Here is a 19,853-nt window from a genome sequence, read left to right on the forward strand (position 1 = left end):
GCAGGAGAGCCTCAGTAGGGAAATATTACGGCCCAGTGCGTAAGCGCGGCTAACCCCGGCCGGTGCATATGCAGTGTCCCGGTGTGAAGCTGCACTCTGCTGAGATTTTCCACAAACTGTCGGTTTGCGCATGCGCAGATCGTCAAAACTCAGGAACGCCTCCTCACGTCATTAGCCGTACGATGGGAAGTCAGGAGGTAGGGAAATCTCACAAAGTAGGGTAATGTAACGCTACAGGGGCATTAATATTACTGGGGGCATTATTAATTCTAGGGGGGCATAACTATTACGGGGGCATTATTAATTCTGGGGGGCGTGGGCATTAGTAATTCTGGGGGGCACTAATTGGGACATTAATATAACTGGGGGTACTAATGGGGGCATTATTAATACTGGGAGCCACATTATGACATAGCCACTTAACACCCTATGTTACCCCCCTTTGGGGTGTGACTTAATTTGGCTGGTATTTTTTGTTGGGAAAGGAGGCAACTCTAAATATGAATACTAAGTGACCAATTCCATTGTTATTTTTATATATATATATTTCCTCTGAATGGATCCGTACATTCATAATTCAGTGCACAAGGGAACCCTGCTAAAATAAAACTCACTAGAACTGTGACACAGTCCACGAGCAGTCACCAGGCCACGCCCAGCCGTAGCCACGTGTTCTGCAAAGACTAGGACAGCTTCATGACCTTCCGCTTCCCGCCTTTTCAGCACAGCCCATTACATGAATATCCTCCAATGGTTGTCCAATTGGCTAAATATGGTCCATGATGGATAGACCTGTTAGCCAATAGGCACCACAGAACGAGAACGGCCTACACGGCGAGGCCAATCAGATGTCAGAGTGGGTGTGGCACACTAGCGGTATGAGTAGTAGACTAGTGGGTTGACGGCTCTCTTGCGTGAAACATGGCTCCCAGGGAAGGCACAGAACGGAGCGCAGTAATGGATGGAATCAGAGCCATCTTATTGGGGCCGCCGGGAGCCGGAAAGGGCACTCAGGTAAAGCACTGAGAACCAGCCATGCCACTGTGCACGTTTTGCCTTCCAACATACTTCTCGTCCTCTACCTGACACCTAGCGTGCTGGGCACCCTGAGGCTGCGGGTAGTGACGTGGAAGCCTGTGATTGGCTGTCGCGGTGTCCATAGACTTCAGTGCTCGTCGGTTCGCGGTCAGTGAAGTGCTTCTTCATAGGCGCAGTGTAGCGCCGCCTGTGGCTGGTCATGGTGTCTCAGCCTGGTATATATCTATTAGATGTGACTGACCCCCATAACGCAATGCGTTACAGAAGCCTGCTGTGAATTTCAATGGAACCCTAAAAGGGAACTGTCTAATATGGAGTGATAGTTTCCTTTACAGTAGTGACCACTCCCGAGGCTGTCAGTGGTCATGACTGGCTGCTGTTTATGGCAGCCTGTGAAAGCAGTATCCCAATGCTTTCAGTCTTGGGGCACCCTAGCATATACAACAAGCAATGCACTATACCTATAGATCGCTAATAGCGCCCTAATGTAAAGGGGTTGTCCAGCCTTTACAGAGCGATCCCATCAGTAGGGGTCCAACACTCCGCGCCCCTGCCGGTGAGCTGTTTGAAGCCCCCATCAAGGATTCTCCTAAAATTGCTGGACAAAATAGTGCTGGATGATGTGCTGTTTTTCTTTTTCTTTTTCTTTCTCCAGAAAAGGGAACGGTCCCCTGATGGAATCCTGAGGGGCACCTGGTATAGTTATTGGGGTCTGTCAGGTGCTGTTAGTTTCTGTCATGTGACAGACAGGGCTTCCATTATGTTTGTGGTCCTGCCTCTATAAGAGAGCAGAACAATGACATTAATGCAACCGGAGGCTGATTTCACACTAGTGTTAAAGGGTACCTGTCACCAGGATTTTGGGTAGAGCGGAGGACATGGGCTGCTAGATGGCCGCTAGCACATCTGCAATACCCAGTCCCCATATTCGGGGACAGGACTCATCTCAGGTTAATTTGCATATGTATGAAATGTTGTTGTTTGTTTTACACAATAAAAGCACACAGAGCTATGGGGACTGGGTATTGCGGATGTGCTAGCGGCCATCTAGCAACCCATGTTCTCAGCTCTATACACAAAATCCTGGTGACAGGTTTCCTTTAATGTTTTGCTGCATTGAGATCCATCATAGGGTCTCAATACCGGGGGGGGAAAAAACGCTTCCATTTTCTCCCCATTCATTGTCAATAGGGAGAAAACGTAAGTGAACAGAATGCTTCAAAATGCATTACTTGTTTTATTCAGTTTCTACTGCAGCCATCAAGGCATGATGGGAGTTGTAGTTTTTGCAACGGCTGGAGAGCCACAAGTTGGTAAACATAGGTCTACAGTATTGTAAGACTCTAAAGCGCTGTAGTGAAATGAAAGCTGTGGGCAACAAACAGTTTGTGGGAGATTTATCAGAATTGGTATAAAGGAGAACTGCCTTAGTTGCCCATAGCAACCAGATTTTACCTTTTGATTTTCCAAAGGAGCTCTAATAAAAGGTGGAATCTGATTGCTTTGGGCAACTAAGCTAGTTTTCCTTTACACCAGTTTTGATACATCCCCCCCCCCCCCCACCTTGTCTCTGCACCCCCATAGAAATGACTATTGTCTGGACAAGAATAGGATGTTTTTTGTTTATCGGAGCTGAGGACCAGAAGATCGGGGGTGCTCTCTGGAAATGCGGAGAGCACATAGTGTGCTCTCCGCATCCATTCTGTCCCCATAGAGAATGAATGGGTCCGTAATTTTGCGGAACGAATGCGGACATGTGAATGGAGCCTTAGGCAGCAGATGCAGGGAGATAAGCAATCTGAAATACAGGGGGAGATGAGAGGCAGAGTGAGAAGCAGTGCCGCAGCAGCTACAGTCACATTAGTGTATAAAATACTCGCCCATATTTTAAGTTGGATCATATGTACTAAGTTTGATTACGATCCATCAAGGCACGTCAGAACTAACTTAAACTTTTATATACAAGTTCTAGATAAAATGCGGTCTACATTCCAGTGTATATTCGAAGCATGGTCTCATACAGTGGGGGTCATTTATCTCATGCTAGCATTTTACCAAAACCAGCATTTGATACCCCTGCTCTTCCAATTTGTGATGAATTGCAGGCCTCATCATAATTTGGACGCATCCGCTGCCAGTCGGTGTGCCTAGATTGACATCTGCTCCAGGCCCTGTCATTACCCCTGGAAACAGAAGTAAATATTGGTGAATTTGCTGTGGTTAATGACCCTGGGATGCCCCCACCAGCCCCTGCCTCTCTCCAGTGATGAGGACTGTTTCCTGTGCCTAAATGTAGGTCCACGGACGTTCAAGAAGTTGCAAAAGTTTCGACTTTTTAATGTCTGTTTCTGGAGTGGTGCGTTTTGATAATGACCCCTAGTGTTTTCTGGCAGTCTTTTGAGCCAAAACTAGTAGTGGATTTTAAAAGAACATGCAATATAAAGGAAAGATTTATACTTCTTACTGGATCTACTTCCAGTTTGGCAAAAAAAAAAAAAAACTGCAGTGGCTTTAAAAAAAAAAAAAAAAAAAAAGTCAAACCACCGGAATTGGCTTTACCAGACAGCTGTAGATGATAAACATTCAATTCATCTAATCAGCAAAACGGGCTACTAAAGCCAGCTCCTAGCTCTAATCAGGTTACACCTTTCATAATCCAGAAGGGCCTCCGAAGTAAGAGAGCCGCCATGTGACTGGTTCCACTTTACCTCTGCCCTAGTTATGAGAAATGGGGAAAACGGAGAGTTTAAATGATGTAATCTGATGTGTACATTTTGCCAGGGCAGAGTTACAAGTGACTGTGCTTCTGGTCACCGGGCCAAATGTTTGCCCTGTAAATGATGTGACCTTCAGTCTGACTCTTCCTTCGCCTTCTCAGGTTGATGCACGTACTGCCGAGCATACTATTGTACAAAATATACATTTTACCAAGACCACTTGAGACATTTTATAGAGGGGAATGCTAACAGTTTTGGACTATTTCCAGCTTGGGTGACCATCTTCTTTAAGGTGGGGTGTAAAACGAGCGATTCTCCGGTCCTCCTCTATAAATGAGTCATTAGGCTTTGAAAATATGACTGCAAGGAACTGCTGTAAGGCTGGTTTTACACGGGCGTTGCGGATTGTGGCCGGATGCGTTCAGAATCAGAGTGCGTTCAGTGAAACTCGCACTATTTTGCAAGCAAGTTCAGTCCGTTTAGTCTGCAATTGCGTTTAGTTGTTCAATTTGGCTTTAAAAATGCATAAAAAAAAAAATACCTGAGTGTGGCAGCACCCTAAGGCCTCTTTCAGATGGGCGTTGCGGGAACATGCACAATTTTTCCGCGCGAGGGCAAAACATTGTAATGCGTTTTGCACGCACGTGAGAAAAATCAGCATGTTTGGTACCCGAACTTCTTCACAGAAGTTCGGGTTTGTGATCGGTGTTCTGTAGATTGTATTATTTTCCCTTGTAACATGGTTATAAGGGAAAATAATGGCATTCTGAATACAGAATGCATAGTACAATAGTGCTGGAGGGGTTAAAAAATTATTAAACTCACCTTAATCCACTTGTTCACGCAGCCGGCACCTCTTCTGTCTTTTATTTTTGTGTGCAGGAAAAGGACCTGTGGTGACGTCACTCCGGTCATCACATGGTCCGTCACCATGGTAAAAGATCATGTGATGACCGGAGTGACGTCACCACAGGTCCTTTTCCTGCACACGGCAAAAAAGAAGACAGAAGAGAATTTGGGCTGCGCGATCAAGTGGATTAAGGTGAGTTTAATTATTTGTTTAAACCCCTCCAGCGCTATTGTACTATGCATTCTGTATTCAGATTGCTATTATTTTCCCTTATAACCATGTTATAAGGGAAAATAATAATGATCGGGTCTCCATTCCGATCGTCTCCTAGCAACCGTGCGTGAAAATCATACCGCATCAGCACTTGCTTGCGGATGCTTGCGATTTTCACGCAACCCCATTCATTTCTATGGGGCCTGTGTTACGTGAAAAACACACAAAGAGGAGCATGCTGCAATTTTCACGCAACGCACAAGTGATGCGTGAAAATCGCAGCTCGTGTGTACAGCCCCATAGAAATGAATAGGTCAGGATTCAGTGCGGGAGCAATGCGTTCAACTCGCGCATCGGCTCGGAATACTCGCCCGTGTGAAAGGGGCCTAAGGGTGTATTCGCATGCAGTAGATTTGAGTTGGGCTTCATGCACATGACTGTTGCATGTTTTGCGGGTCACAAATTAGGGATCCCCAAAACATAGACACGGGTGCGTGCTTTCTGCATTTTGTGGAACAGCATGTCCAGCCCATAATAGAACAGTCCTATTCTTGTCGGTAATGCATAAAAGAATACAACATATTCTATATTTTTTGTGGCTGCCATAGAACGGACATATGGATGCAGACCTCACACGGTGTGCTGTCCGCATCTTTTGCAACCCCCATTGAAGTGACTAAGTCCGTATCCAACCTGCAAAAAATGCGGGTCGGTTGCTGACAAAAAATACGTTCATGTGCATGTTTTCGGTCACAAAAATCTGGCAACAAATATACGGTATCTTTAGGGTGTCTACACTAGACTGACTGTCTGCGGATTTCACCCTTTTCAATACCAAATCTGATGCACATAAAGGTGAATGGCAATTGATTGTAGTCCTCCCAGTTCCGTGTGTCGGAGCTCCACTTGTGCAGCCTCTTCCTGTTTGATTCGTATTACTAGTAAATGAGAAGTGAAGTGATTGCTTTGGTCATCATACGTTTCTACTGGACTGCGTCTTGTCCATTGCTTGGTGCATGTCTGTTACAACCCACTGAACTTCTGGTGCACCACTCTGAAATGATCATATAGCCCTGGTCTTACTTATAATGTGTTTTATTATAACACTGTCTTTATGTTCCCAGGCTCCCAAACTGGCAGAAAAGTACTGTGTGTGTCACCTTGCTACAGGAGATATGTTAAGAGCCATGGTAGCTTCAGGATCTGAGCTGGGCAAACGATTGAAGGCCACAATGGACGCTGGGAAACTGGTCAGTATGTCCAGATCAGCTGTACATGTGCACACGTAATATGTAGAACGATTGCTGTATTTATAGGAGAGTGATTTATTCTCTTCTGTTTTTAGGTCAGTGATGAAATGGTGGTAGAGCTGATTGAAAATAATCTTGATACACCCCAATGTAAAAAGGGATTCTTACTAGATGGATTTCCTCGCACTGTCAAGCAAGCAGAGATGGTAATTTTTATGCCTATTTGTATCCTCTGTATTAGGGCTCATTCACATGGCCGTAGGTGGGTCGTTCTGTGCATTGGGGACCGCAGTTTGCAGTCCCCAATGCACAGGCAACCTCCGTATGGCCACTGGGATGAATCCAGACTGTCGGGTATATAAAGCAAAAGCTTTATATAAATATTTTTAAAAAAAATCTGGTCAAAAGAAAAATTATGCAAACTATATTGACCCGTGAGATGGACATAAACATCTCAAAAAGAGTTCAATCGAGAACCTGATTATTTTGTGCAATCAGTAAAACGGGGCACAAGCGACTATGCAAAAATATAAGAGTTTAAAATACAATCAAAAATTATTCAACATAAATTTCAATGATATGCAGTACCCAGAATTCACTATGATACCAACAAAACACTACTCAACCAACACAATAATATGATGCAATACAGCTTTAAATTTGTGAGAGATATACAATCAATGGATTATGCGGAAAACTCAATCAAGAAGATGACAGATACGAGCCCTTGCTCCGCCCAAAAATGATGACCAATCTTTCAGATAATGGAAGTATTGCAACAAAACTTATAAATTATTGGTTTGATAACAAACTAGGGAATACAAAGATTCCCAACAAAGAGTTTCTCCAATATTATCCCCTTTTTTTCAGTTATATGCATCGTAACTGAAATCGGAGAAAATACTATGTAGCAACTAACGTTACACGTCCGCAAATGAGCGGGTATCTGGCTAAGTATCAAGCCAATTAATTTAGATCAATACTACATAAAACAAAGTATACATTACCCAAGGGTCAAGTGATGGGCAGCCAGCTCTCAAGAGTTTTTCCCCGATAATCCAAATGATTCTCCTGATATCTATAATCCAAAATGTTTGTTTTCTCCTCTCCTCCTTTTTTTCTTTTTCTTTTCCCAAAATTTATCAGATGAACACACCCTCCGAGTTTGGAACTTTCCAATAATTGTTGGATGGGTGTGTGCATTGATAAGGAGCATGACGTCATAATACTACCCAGTATGCGCTTTTGCTACTGATGTAGTTAGTATTAACCGCTCATATCTAGGTGGCACTGTTGTATAAGTAATAAGCATCATACCATTAAGGGTTAACTCATACATGCCTGATATTTTCAATACTTCACACCTCTGACATCTGGAGACCTTGTCTCGGCGCCGAGGGACAAACTTTGATACATGAATATATACTTTGAGGAACATCTAGACAATTCTTACACACTGGAATTCATGTTCAGATAGGACAAAACAATGAAGCCTCAGAATCTGCAGGTGCGGTGTATCTTCTAACTTTCTAAATGTATAATATATTGTTACAATAACACTAGCTTTTTAATGGCACAGAAATCTTCTCATGGACTTACTTTGGCCTACATGAAAATCCATACAAAACAGTGAATATAAATCAACATTGCTCTTAAAGGCAATGAATACCCATTATAACTAAAATAAGTAGATATAACTGTTTAAACTTATGAAAAAGCACAACAAGACCCATTCAACTTGAATGGGTCTGCATTCGTCCGTTCCCCAAAAAGATAGAACTTGCTCTATCTTTTTGCGGAACAGAACCCAGCGGAAGCACCCCGTAGTGCTTCCGTAGAGTTCCATGATTCCGTTCTGCACCCCCGGATTTGCGGACCCATTGAAGTGAATGGGTCTGCATCTATGATGCGGAATGGTGCCCGTGTATTGCAGATCTGCATATGCCGGTCGTGTGAACGAGCCCTTCTATATAGGAAGTTGTGCAACATGTGCTAATGTCAGCCTAACTATTCTATTCCTACTTTTATCTATGCCCCGTTACTGCAGAAATATAACTTGTATAATATGCTTATTAGCCTCTAGGTGCAGGGTGGGGGCGTTGCCCCTGCTCCTAGAGGCTCAGTTCTCTCACCTCTGGCCATGCCCTGCTACACTAGATTGACAGGGCCAGGCAACGTTGGTCTCGTACTGCCAGCCCTGTCTGCCGGGTAAATCTCACTCCTGCACAGTCCTGTTCAGTATTCAGCACAGGCGCAGTGAGTGAAGGGCGCTCGCTGGGTTCCTTACTGCGCCTGCTAAATACTGAACGGCGCGAGATTTTCCGAGCGCACAGGGTTTGGCAGTTGGAGGTGTCAACTAGTGTAGCAGGGCGTGGCCAGAGGTTGGGAGAACAGAGCCTCTAGGAGCAGGGGTAACGCCCCCCCCCCCCCCATTGTCTTAGAGGCTAATTAGCATATTAGAAAAGTTTCTGCGGTAACGGGGGCATAGATAAAAGTATGAATAGAATAGTTAGGTTCAGCTGACATTAGCGATGTGCTAATGTCAGCTAGCTTAATAGGGTTAATTCTGGTGACAGAAACCCTTTAAAAAAAGCCACTTACTAATGTATAGTCCTTTTTAAGCTGGCCATACACATTAGATCTATGTCGGCCACTCCTGCCATCAGAGGTCATGCTACTTTTTTTTTTTTTTTTTTGTCTGGAAGAGTAAAAATACTCCTCTTACAATTTCTGAGGAGTATTTTTACCCGATTTAGTACAAAAGTTACAGTAATTCAAATAGTTAATACAAAGGCCTACATAACATTAAGGGGTTGCTATTTATGCAGGGAAACCATTACTAGTATCTAGAACTGTCTTCCATGCATAAATAGCAAATTTAGACAATTTTGAGGACACTGTTGCGCTGAGGGGGGGGGGGGGGGGACAATCCTAAGATCGATACTTATCACCTGTCGTTAAAGAGGACCGCTCACCTCTCCGGATTTGTCTGTTTTGGAAACTATTTGCACCCCCCCCCCCTTCCCCCATGTAATAACAATCCTGGATCATCTATTCTTATGACCTTATGTTTGCACCATTCCTCCTATTTCTTCTATTAGTTATGAATGACTTGCTAGCAGTTTGCAGTGAAGGTCCAGATGGGGGTGTCACTGCACAGCTTGATATTCTTCAATCAGTGCAGTCAACTGGTAACCCCCCGCTGGACCTTTATTGCAGACTACTAGCAATTTGTTCATAAGTTCTAATAGGAATAATAGAGGAATGGTACAATATAGAGTCACAGGAGATGTTATTGCATGGGAAGTGCAAGTCGTTACTAAAACACATGTCCCCTTCAAGTACATGATCGCTGGGGGTCCCACCTTGGTTACCATGTTCTAGTGCTCTTTTAAGTATGGATAGGTAAAAATAGTGTTTCTTTAGACAATCCTTTTTCATTTTTGCTGCTGTTCCTGTGCCGCTGGCCACTGGGGTTTGCCATCCATCACATGGCCATTGCTGCCCACCAAAGTTGCATCCTTGTAGATGAGCTCTCAGGTGGGTATGTCGGTGCCGCCAGGGCTGTTGGTAGACTCTGAAGAGAGCTGAGGCACTGACGGAGCAGGACACAGGCACAACGGATGGTGGTGCATTCTGGTGCCAAGGGCACAAGCGAAAGACCCTGGGTCGCATCGCCACAGTCACATGTTGTGGATCTGGATGATGTCATCACGCAGTGATAACCACCAGGCTCGCCTGTAAAACTACCTTTGGCACTCCAGCTGCTGTGAAACTACAACACCCAGCATGCACACTTGCTCAGCAGTTCTTGTAACTCCCAAAGAAGTGAAAGGAGGATACTGGGATTAGTAGTTTCCGAACAGCTGGAGTGCCGGAGGTTGCTGATCCCTGATCTAGAGGCTGTCATTTTGTGTTGTGCTTGATCTTTCTATAAAGGGGAGTTTGTTTTCCATGACCCATTGCCCTATCTCATGCCACCAGATAATGCCACAAAATTGCCACCACCGCGGTGGTTATTGGATTGTACAGTCTTACAGCGAAGACTTCATACGCTTGGTAGAGGGACTGTATGTCCTGGAGGCTGTAAATGGCCACATGCAGTCCTTGTGGCACCACGTGCCACCATGCGGTGCCGCATTACAGAAGAAATCCTTATAGCACACAATATATCTAGTTCAGCATCTGATGGAACATGCTGTAATGAATTATCCTTGATGGATTCATAGGAAAGCTGACTGGTGACATAGGTAGAGGTCTCCTGTTGGCGTGTCCAGCGCTGGGACCCTCGCTCAGGGCTCCAGATGGTGACCAAAATGGTCGCCAATGCGACTTAGAATTTACAAATGGCGACAAGACTTTTTAGTCTTGTCGCCATTTGCGACTAGACCCGCTGCCGCAGCTCTGCAGTTGAATACAGCGGCGGGCACAGGAGCTGATAGTTCTCTGCCCCGCCGCCGATGTTCTTCTCAGTCTGAGGCAGTGAGTCACAGCACACAGACAATAGCAGAGCCGCTGGCAGCAGGGAGGGGAGGGACTCGGGAGGAGTGTAATCTGATCCTAGAGTGGAAGCTGCTTCTGCCAGCCCCTCCCCTCCCCGCCCACCAACCAATCAGAGCTGAGGCAAGGCAAGCACTAGCAGCCCTTAGTCACTGACACAAGTACAGGGAGTCAAAGAATCGAATGAGTCTCAGGTTAAAAGAATCTAAAGATCCGACTTAGTTAGTGACTCATTTGATTCTTTCTTAGACTCCCTGCACAGTGTGCCCCCCCCCCCCCAACACCCCAGTATAAGAAACATTGGTGGCTCAGTGGGAAGTGCCAATGAGGGTTAAAAAATAATTTAAAAAAAATTAACTCACCTCGTCCAGTTGATCGTGTAGCTGCCGGTCTCCTGTTCTTTCTTCAGGACCTGTGGTGACGTCACAGAGCTCATCACATGGTCCATTACCATGGTGATGAATCATGTGATGTATCATGTGATCAGCACAGTGATGTCACCACAGGTCCTTTGACAGGTCGTGAAGAAAGAACAGGATACGATCAATTGGAGGAGGTGAGTTAAATATTTTTTTTTTTTTAACCCTCATTGGCACTGCCCACAGTGCCACCAATGTTTATTATATTGAGGGGGGGCACACTGTGCCACTAATGTTTATTATACTGGGGTGTTGGGGGGGGGGGGGGGGGGGGTGCACACTGCACCACCAATGTTTATTATATTGAGGGGGGGCACACTGCGCCACCAATGTTTATTATATTGACCTTCTACTAAGCATTCTGTATTAAAGAATGCTATTATTTTCCCTTATAACCATGTTATAAGGGAAAATAATACAGTGAATAGACTATCATCTTAGCAACCATGAGTGAAAAACGCACCGCATCCGCACTTGCTTGCGGATGCTTGCGATTTTCACGCAGCCCCATTAGCTTATATGGGGCCTGCGTTGCGTGAAAAATGCACAACATAGAACATGCTGCGATTTTCACGCAACGCACAAGTGATGTGTGAAAATCACCGCTCATGTGCACAGCCCCATAGAAGTGAATGGGTCCGGATTTAGTGCGGGTGCATTCCGGTATTTTGAATGCCAGATCCGGCACTAATACATTCCTATGGGAAAAAATGCTGGATCCGGCATTCAGGCAAATCTTCAGTTTTTTTCGCCGGAGATAAAATCGCAGCATGCTGCGGTTTTATCTTTTGCCTGATCAGTCAAAATGACTGAACTGAAGACATCCTGACGCATCCTGAACGGATTACTCTCCATTCAGAATGCATGGGGATGTGCCTGATCAGTTCTTTTCTGGTATAGAGCCCCTAGGACGGAACTCTATGCCGGAAAAGAAAAACGCTAGTGTGAAAGTACCCTAAAATATTAAGTTTAAATCCCCCCCCTTTCCCAATTTTACATATAAAATATATAAACAATAAATAAATAAACATATTACACAGCGCTGTCAAAACTATTACATTATTAAAAAATATCTCCTATGCAGTGAGCATTCGCCATTTTTTAGTCACCTTGTCACCCCAAAAAATAGGATAGGACTGTTCTATTATGGGCCGAATGTTTCATAAAATGCGAAATGCACGCGTTTTTTTTTTTTTTTGGGGTATTTTTTTTTTTTTGCGCGGTATTGAGTATCGCAATACTTTTTTATGGTGACGAAAGCTAATCAAAATTTTGGTATCAAAACAACCCTAGGCCGATCTGATCGGCGTAGCGTTGTCACGATACCAAAACTTTGATTCGGTTTCGATTTGGCGACTAAAAATTTGATTTGGCTCCTAAATTTTTCAGTTCAGGAGCCAATGGCTACTAGGTATTTTTTTTAGTCTGGAGCACTGCCCTCGCTGACTTCTATAAGCAGGAGTCTGAAGCGCTCAGCCACTTTTCCTCACTGCTGAGACCTTCTTTTGAGTCCGTCTTCACCACTGCACCCAGCAGGGAGGAGAGACAGCGCTCGGCTGAGAGCTTCAGACTCGTCATTATAGGGAAAAACAAGGCACTCAGATCCGGGACCCCCCCCCCCCACTAAATTTCACAGCATGGCCACTTACCCCGCCAGTGAGGATCATGCGGTGTGCCATAAGCTCCGGCAGCCCACTCAAACTGACCAATAACAAAGCTCCTTACTGTAAGGAGCTTTGTGATTGGTTGCTTCAGGCAGCAGCAGCATCACTGCACTGCCTATGCTGCTCACTGCGCTGATGAATGGCAGGGAAAAGTCTCTCTAAGGGTCCATTCACACGTCCGTTTTGGTGTTCCGCATCCGTTCAGATTAAAAACGGAACGTTATGCGGATCCATTCATTTTCAATGGAATCAGCAAATAATCGGACAGCACTCCCGATTCAGTGATTCCGTTCCTTTATTCGGATCCTGGAAAAAAAATATACCCTGTCCTACTATTTGTCCGATTTTGCATTCCGTCATCCCATTCAAGTCAATGGATCCGTCGAAAATCTGGAAGACATGCTAAAAGCATCCTCATGTCATCCAGATTTTCTGATCTGCAAAAAACAGGAACGTTTATCTGGAAAGGTAAAAATACTGAAGTGTGAATGGACCCGAAGGTGTATCGGTACGGGGGGGGGGGGGGGGGAATGAAGATTGGGGATGTTGGATTTGGATAGAAGTGGCCTGGCAGTGGCTTTCTCCTCTAGTTTAAAACATGCGTGTGTAAAGGATTGGGAGTCGAGAGAGATGTATGCCCAGTTCTAATCTGAATAAATCTCAGGTGAGCAGGTTTTATAGGAGCCTGTTGTGATTGTGGAGGGAGAGCTATTGCTGCACCCTTTCTATGAATCACAAAAAATGTCAGAGGATCAGCTAAGCGTGCTCTTATGGGGATGTTGGTAGAGATACCGTCAGCCATCTAATATGTATGACCAATCTAAGGGCTTATGCACACAGGTGTAGTTTTGACAAAAAAAAGCAGACCGCACAAAAATGTCTGGTCCGCAAATCTGTTCCACGGCCCCGCAAAAAAATATAGAACATGTCCTGTTCTTGTCTGTTTTGCAGACAGGGATTGGACATTTCTGCAGGAGTAAAAAAAGAGAAAAAAAGAGGGGCAGTCTGCACGAGCCCTGAGCTTGTTATGGAACTTGGAATCGTATAATAGCCTATTTAATATGATCTGAAATTGTATATACCACTAGAGTGGTCAAGAAAGCAGATGTGATTACCACATGCACTTGAATGGGGCTGAGCTCACAGAAGGACAGCTGCCTTCTCAAACAGCTGATCGGCAGGGGTCCAGGGTGTCAGACCCCCCACTGATCAGATACTGAAAACCCCTTTAACTCTGACCATACAAATGAGATGTGTATCAGCCAAACCCAATGGTTTCAGCAGGTTCTGCTGATCATCTAATGCAGGGGATCAGCAACCTCCAGCACTCCAGCTGTTCTAAAATTACAACTCCTATAATCCTCCTTTCACTTCTATGGGAGTTGCAGGAACAGCTGAGTAAGGGTCCATTCACACGTCCTCAATTTCGTTCCGCAATGCAGACCCATTCATTTCTATAGGGCAGCACGATGTGCTGCCCGGACACGGAATGGATCGGGAGAGAAACCAGTCTATCTTGTGTATGGCCAGCTTAATAAACTATACTATGCTGTATTAACTTTGGATTACAATGTTTCCCATTTTATATTGCAATAGCTTGATGGTCTTCTGGAAAAACGACAGGAAAATCTGGATTCAGTTATTGAATTTAGTGTGGATGACTCTTTGCTTGTACGCAGAATCTGTGGAAGGTAATGAATCCATTCATTATTTAATTTTTTATTTTTATTTTTTAAACAGATGCAGTACCTTCCTTATTTTATTATTGATTTGGATACATTGCTCTTTTGCGAGAATTCTTCTCATTTTCCCTGAATTAGGTTGATCCACCCATCAAGTGGACGGTCATACCATGAGGAATTTAATCCTCCTAAAGAGCACATGAAAGATGATGTGAGTATGCAGCTATTTGCCCTCTCATCCAAAGTAAACGTATTACAGTGGTGAGCACTTCCGGAGGTCAGTTAGGAAACACTTACCCTCCTGATCACTACCCTGTCAGGAAACCCATTTAATAATTTTACACGGGCCGGTGGTCGGCAAGTTGAGCAATTGAACAATTGGTTGTTCCCAATCATTCTCCCGTGCAAAGATGCCCTAGGAAGAAAATGTTTTTTGGCCATTCACATTTGATGTACATCTAAAAACCGTTATTGGCGTTACATCTATGTCCCATGTAAATTGGGAATGTACTCCTAACAATGTTATCTGTGAGGAGGGGGTTGAAGAACCAATGTTCATTCAAATCCCCCTCAAATGAAAAAAGATAAACAAGCACCAATTAACTTCCACTTGCTGGAAGCGCTTCATGTTGTGGAGACTTGCATGCTGGAAACGCTCCATGGGAAAGAATATGCAGAGGTATCCTCCAAGGAGAACATCTTGCTAGCACCACCTTGTGGAAGTGACTTCCTATGACTCAAAATCTGACTCTTTACTACATCTTGGGATATGACAGGAATATTGCCAAGCCAAATATCTATCCATAGACGTAGCCATATGAGGACTTGTTTTTGTAGAATAAATTGTAAGGGTATGTTGACACCACTAAAATCTGATTCAGCAGCGGAAGACAGGCGTTTTCTGCTGCTGAACCCACATTCAAAACTCACCAACAGTTTCTCATTGACTTTAATGTAAAAAACTCCGCCTTTTTTTTTTTTTTTTTTTTTTGTGGGTTTTCCAAATCTGTTGTTTGACCTAATACTCTTGTAAAAACTCCTAAAACCTTCACCAAACGACCTGTTTTCAGCAACTAATCTGCTATTGATTATTCTGCCGCCGATTTTTCCATCGGAACTTAGCCTTGTAGAACAGGGGCCAGAACAATTGAGGACAGTAGGTGTGTCTTGGACTACCACAGACTTCAAATAAGCAGTGTAGCCAAGCTCTAGTCACAGATCACAGCTATGTCCATCACTGAAATAATGTTCACGCCATCCATTCAGGGTTTAGTATAGTGCTACTGATTTGTGTATTAGTCAGCCTGAAATAAAGGCAACAGCAAAGATAAAAATATTTAGCAGCCAGCCGCATAAAGGAACATTTGGGTTTATGTGACTCATTGTTCCTAATCTTGCCATTATGGCCTCATGCACACGACCGTTCGTTTTTTGCGGTCTGCAAACTGCGGATCCGGAAAAAAAGCCGCCCGCTTAAGTCAAATTAAATAATGGGTGCCCACTTACAAGAAATAAACTGAAAAGTGATCCAAAATTTGCTAAGTATATTTATAAAACTTAAAGGGGTTCTGCAGTTTGTTTAAACTGATCTATCCTCTGGATAGATCGTTAGCATCTGACCGGTGGGGTCTGACACCTGGGACCCCCACCGATCAGCTGTTTGAGAAGGCAGCGGCTCTCCAGGAGTCCCGCAGCCTTCTCAATGTTTACCGCAGGCCCAGTGACGTCACGACTAGTATCAACTGGCCTGGGCGCAGCTAAGCTCTGTTCACTTGAATGGAGCTTAGCCCCGCCCAGGTCCAGTTGATACTAGTCGTGATGTCACTAGGTCTGCAGTAAACAGTGAGAAGGCTGCGGCACTACTGCCAGCGCCTCTGCCTTCTCAACCGGCTGATCGGCGGGGGTCCCAGGTATCGGACTCCCGCCGATCAGATGCTGATGATCTATCCAGAGGATTGATCAGTTTAAACAAACTGCAGAACCCCTTTAACTTTTAATCCTATCTTATAAAAGAGAGCCCTCGTGATACACAAATGAAAACAAAAACAAGAAGCTTCTGTCAGAATAAATAGTCACAAAATCTGTCCACAATAGAGACAAGAAGCTTTTAAAGTAGTACAAGTAAAAGTGCTCAGCGGCACTTGATAACTCGGTTGTATGGTACTAGCAGGCAAAATAAGAGTGTCCGTGCGGAGAAGGAAGGGAATGGTTATAAACAAAAGATGGACGGGGACTACATGCTACATGGCCCTGCTATGGCCCTATAATGGGGGTGCTATTCTGGCCCTGATAGCCTAACCACAGAGCACCTGCGCTGATGAGGGCGACCCTGTCCGAAACCTTTCCCTAAATAAACTGGCCCTAGTTCCCCCTATAACCATTAATCCCTACATTCATGTCTCGCTATCAAAAAGTCTCATCGAGGGAAACAAAAGGTGGGCGTAATATGAAAAATATATGAGAAAATACTATTAAACAGCGGTGCAGAGTAGGCGATTCTAGTAATGCACCTATATGCTGCAAAAAAAATTATAGAACCAAAAAGCCTATTATATGGCTGAGGTTCATGCTGCACTTAGAAAGAGAGCAGCGCCTATTATATTGCGCAGTTCCAAAAAAGTGCTGGGGGGGGGGGGGGGGCATTAGATGAGTTCCCCACTCCTCCTGATCATGGACCTGATGCTACCCACAGGCTGTGTTTTGGCCTACTTACTAAGGTAATAACACCATGTGCCTCACATTAATAGTAAGTGACCCTGTTAAGTACCTCACACATTAACCTCGTGTTGCCGAATATGGTATTTGATTATTTACTTTTAAAGTTACTTACTATTAAAGGGGTCGGCCAGTTTATATTACTAGCTGCACATTTGCTGCTAAAAGCACATGCTTGCAGCTAGTACTAAGCATTATTAAACTGATGTCAGGTTTAAGCCCTTCTCGACATGTCAGGTCTTTAAAGATGGCACCCGTTCCAGAGCGAAACACGTGCCATAGCGACTGGGTGTCGACTGTTTCACACAGCAGACACCCAGGGCTAATGTCTGCAATTGGTGGACGTTTAACCCCTCAGATGCCATTGTCAAATGGCACCATGGCATCTAAAAGGCAAAGAGCCTATAGGTGTGCACTTTCCAGACAGGAACGCCTCCCCCTGGCTGAGATTGCGGAAGGTGTTCCATTGAGTAATAAGTCAAAGCCTGTACTAGTCTTCTAGGTCTGTTACTGGTATATACTAATGCAGGTGGCAGCACTGCATTGGAATATACGGATTAATTTTTGCACTTATATAGCGCTGCTATATTCCACAGCACTTTACAGACCTTAGCATCAAGCTGTCCCCAGTGGGGCTCACAATCTAAGTTCCCTATCAGTATGTCTTTGGAGTGCGGATGGAAACCAGAGAAAACCCACGCAAACATGGGGAGAAAATACAAACTCCATGCAGATGTTGTCCTTGGTCGGATTCGAACCTAGGACTCCAGCGCTGCAAGTCACCAGTGCTAGCCATTGTATATTGTAAAGTACACAATTCCTTTATTTTGTACAAATTGCAATCTAATAATTCTGTGTTGTAGTCCACATGGGGGCTCAAAAAAAAGTAAAAAAAAATCAAATTGCTCCCTTTCCCCAAAATTAAAAAAACTCATAATGCAATCATAAATAATCACTGCATCTAAAAACACCTGTAATCTTAAAATATATAAAAAAAAAAAATATATCCTATATGGTGAATAGCGTAATGGGTGGGGGGAGGGGGGGGGCTGGGAAATCAATATGGGCAATTTTATAGCTTTTCAAGAAAAAAGAAAATTTGAATAAAACTGATCTAAAAGTCATACACATAAAATGGTGTCAAAAACTACATATCATCCTGCAAAAAAAACGAGTCCTCACACAGCTCCTTAGACATAACCATAAAAAAGTTATGGGGGGGTCAAAATTTGGCAATGAAAAGAAAAACTATATAAATGTGGTATTGTTGTTACCGTTCTGACCCAGAGAATTAAGGGAACTAAAAAAAAAAAAAAAATCTAAGTCCAAATTCTGGTATTGCTGCATTCTAAAATTCCCATCTGCTCCACAGGTGACTGGTGAACCATTGATCAAACGCTCCGATGACAATGAGACTACTCTGAAATCTCGACTGGAGGCCTATCACACCATGACTGCACCATTGGTGGACTACTATCAAAAACATGGAATCCACACGGCGGTGGATGCTTCACAATCTCCAGACGTTGTGTTTGCAAGCATCTTGGCAGCTTTCTCCAAAGCACGCAGTAAAGACCTCGTTATATTTCTGTGATAATCCTATGGAAAGAGTAAAGTTAATTTATGTGCTGGTGATCAAGTATGATGGAGTTGGTTGTTAAAGTGACCTTTATGGATATCGGCTGATATGATTAATGGGTTTTACCAGGGGCTCAGTATTGATGGCTTGTTCTCGAGCTGTGCTTATATTGCCCAGTCTCTTGAACGGTACTAAGCTGCATCTAGTCCACATGACCAATGAATGTGATGTCACTATCCTAAGTAGAAGCCTCATCAAACAGCTGATCAGATGTGGTGGTGGGAGTTGGACCCCTACTGATCAGATATTGATGACCTATCTTAATATTGATTACTCCTGGAAAACTCCTTTTAAGCATAGTTTCTGTGATTGCTTGTGTCTGCAATGGTCAATGACTTTTACTATCCTTTCTAATAAAAATTCTTGTAAAATAATGATTTATAGATGTTTCTGAATGCAAAAATTGTCTTTCCTCTCGGCTTCCTGTTTGTTGCTGGCTTTTATTTTTTGTGGGGCACTTTCTTCGTCTTCTTTAAATTGAATTTTTGTATTTATTAATTTTGGCCTATATTCCAATTCATTTTTTTTGTTTTCATTCATTTCAGTTCACTGATTCCCAGCCATCCCAGGAGTGTGTTGTCTACAAGCCTGTGCACAAGAGTAGGGCACTGCATTTAAAAACTGTGAGGACTGAGTAGACTCACCAATTCCTCTGCTGCTGTTTTGTCCCTATGCCCAAAATTTACTGGGTTCATCTCCATGTCTTAAAGCTTTTCATTCTGCGGAAGCTAGAGTATGTCTAACCTCATTGATGAGGTGTGTGACTGTGAGCAATGTCTATGTTCTCAGGTACAAAAAGCTGTCCTAGATCTGTTGGGAAACCATTTTGTATTGATTAAAATCCACATTTGAACTACCGTAACCAATGATGAAACAAATTCTGGTGACAAATTGAGTTTTTTTTCTCTCTCCATGGATTGCTTATGATAGCAAAACTAGAACTGTGACTGCTATCAGAGATGCACTAACAATCTCTGCTTAAAGAACAAGTTTAAATGAACAACCAAGGTGTCATAGAATGACCTCCACTTTTTTCGAAAAAAATACATTTGGCCCTTATTGGACAGTTTGCTTCATTCTACTCGTGATCCTTTTTATCTGTCAGTGCAGATCCACACAAGTGCCTTATATTAAGAACATAGCAATAAACCGTGTACAGGACTCAA

The 19,853-nt window shown here is 43.7% G+C and overlaps 1 protein-coding gene across 2 annotated transcripts; it reads left to right on the forward strand.

Annotated features, from left to right (window-relative positions):
• The first annotated feature begins 865 nt into the window (after positions 1-865).
• Positions 866-19,853, forward strand: AK2 (adenylate kinase 2). 2 transcript variants are annotated; one of them, XM_044287092.1, is made up of 7 exons: positions 866-1,014; positions 5,943-6,068; positions 6,164-6,274; positions 14,248-14,342; positions 14,472-14,544; positions 18,421-18,616; positions 19,233-19,853. In XM_044287092.1, exons 1-7 carry the CDS (start codon positions 922-924, stop codon positions 19,238-19,240), a joined length of 702 nt encoding a protein of 233 aa, XP_044143027.1. In that variant the 5' UTR covers positions 866-921; the 3' UTR covers positions 19,241-19,853. The 2 variants fall into 2 exon arrangements, with proteins under 2 accessions (XP_044143027.1, XP_044143026.1); XM_044287091.1 differs by lacking the exon at positions 19,233-19,853 and having other exon boundaries at positions 18,421-19,061.

This window comes from Bufo gargarizans, chromosome 3 (assembly GCF_014858855.1).
Source record: "Bufo gargarizans isolate SCDJY-AF-19 chromosome 3, ASM1485885v1, whole genome shotgun sequence".
Taxonomy (NCBI): Eukaryota; Metazoa; Chordata; class Amphibia; order Anura; family Bufonidae; genus Bufo; species Bufo gargarizans.

Coding starts and splice junctions, on each gene's coding strand:
- AK2 (XM_044287091.1), top strand. CDS start 922: ATGGCTCCCAGGGAAGGCACAGAACGGAGCGCAGTAATGGATGGAATC. Junction 6,069..6,163: donor CAATGGACGCTGGGAAACTG/GTCAGTATGTCC, acceptor TTCTGTTTTTAG/GTCAGTGATGAAATGGTGGT. Junction 14,343..14,471: donor GTACGCAGAATCTGTGGAAG/GTAATGAATCCA, acceptor TCCCTGAATTAG/GTTGATCCACCCATCAAGTG.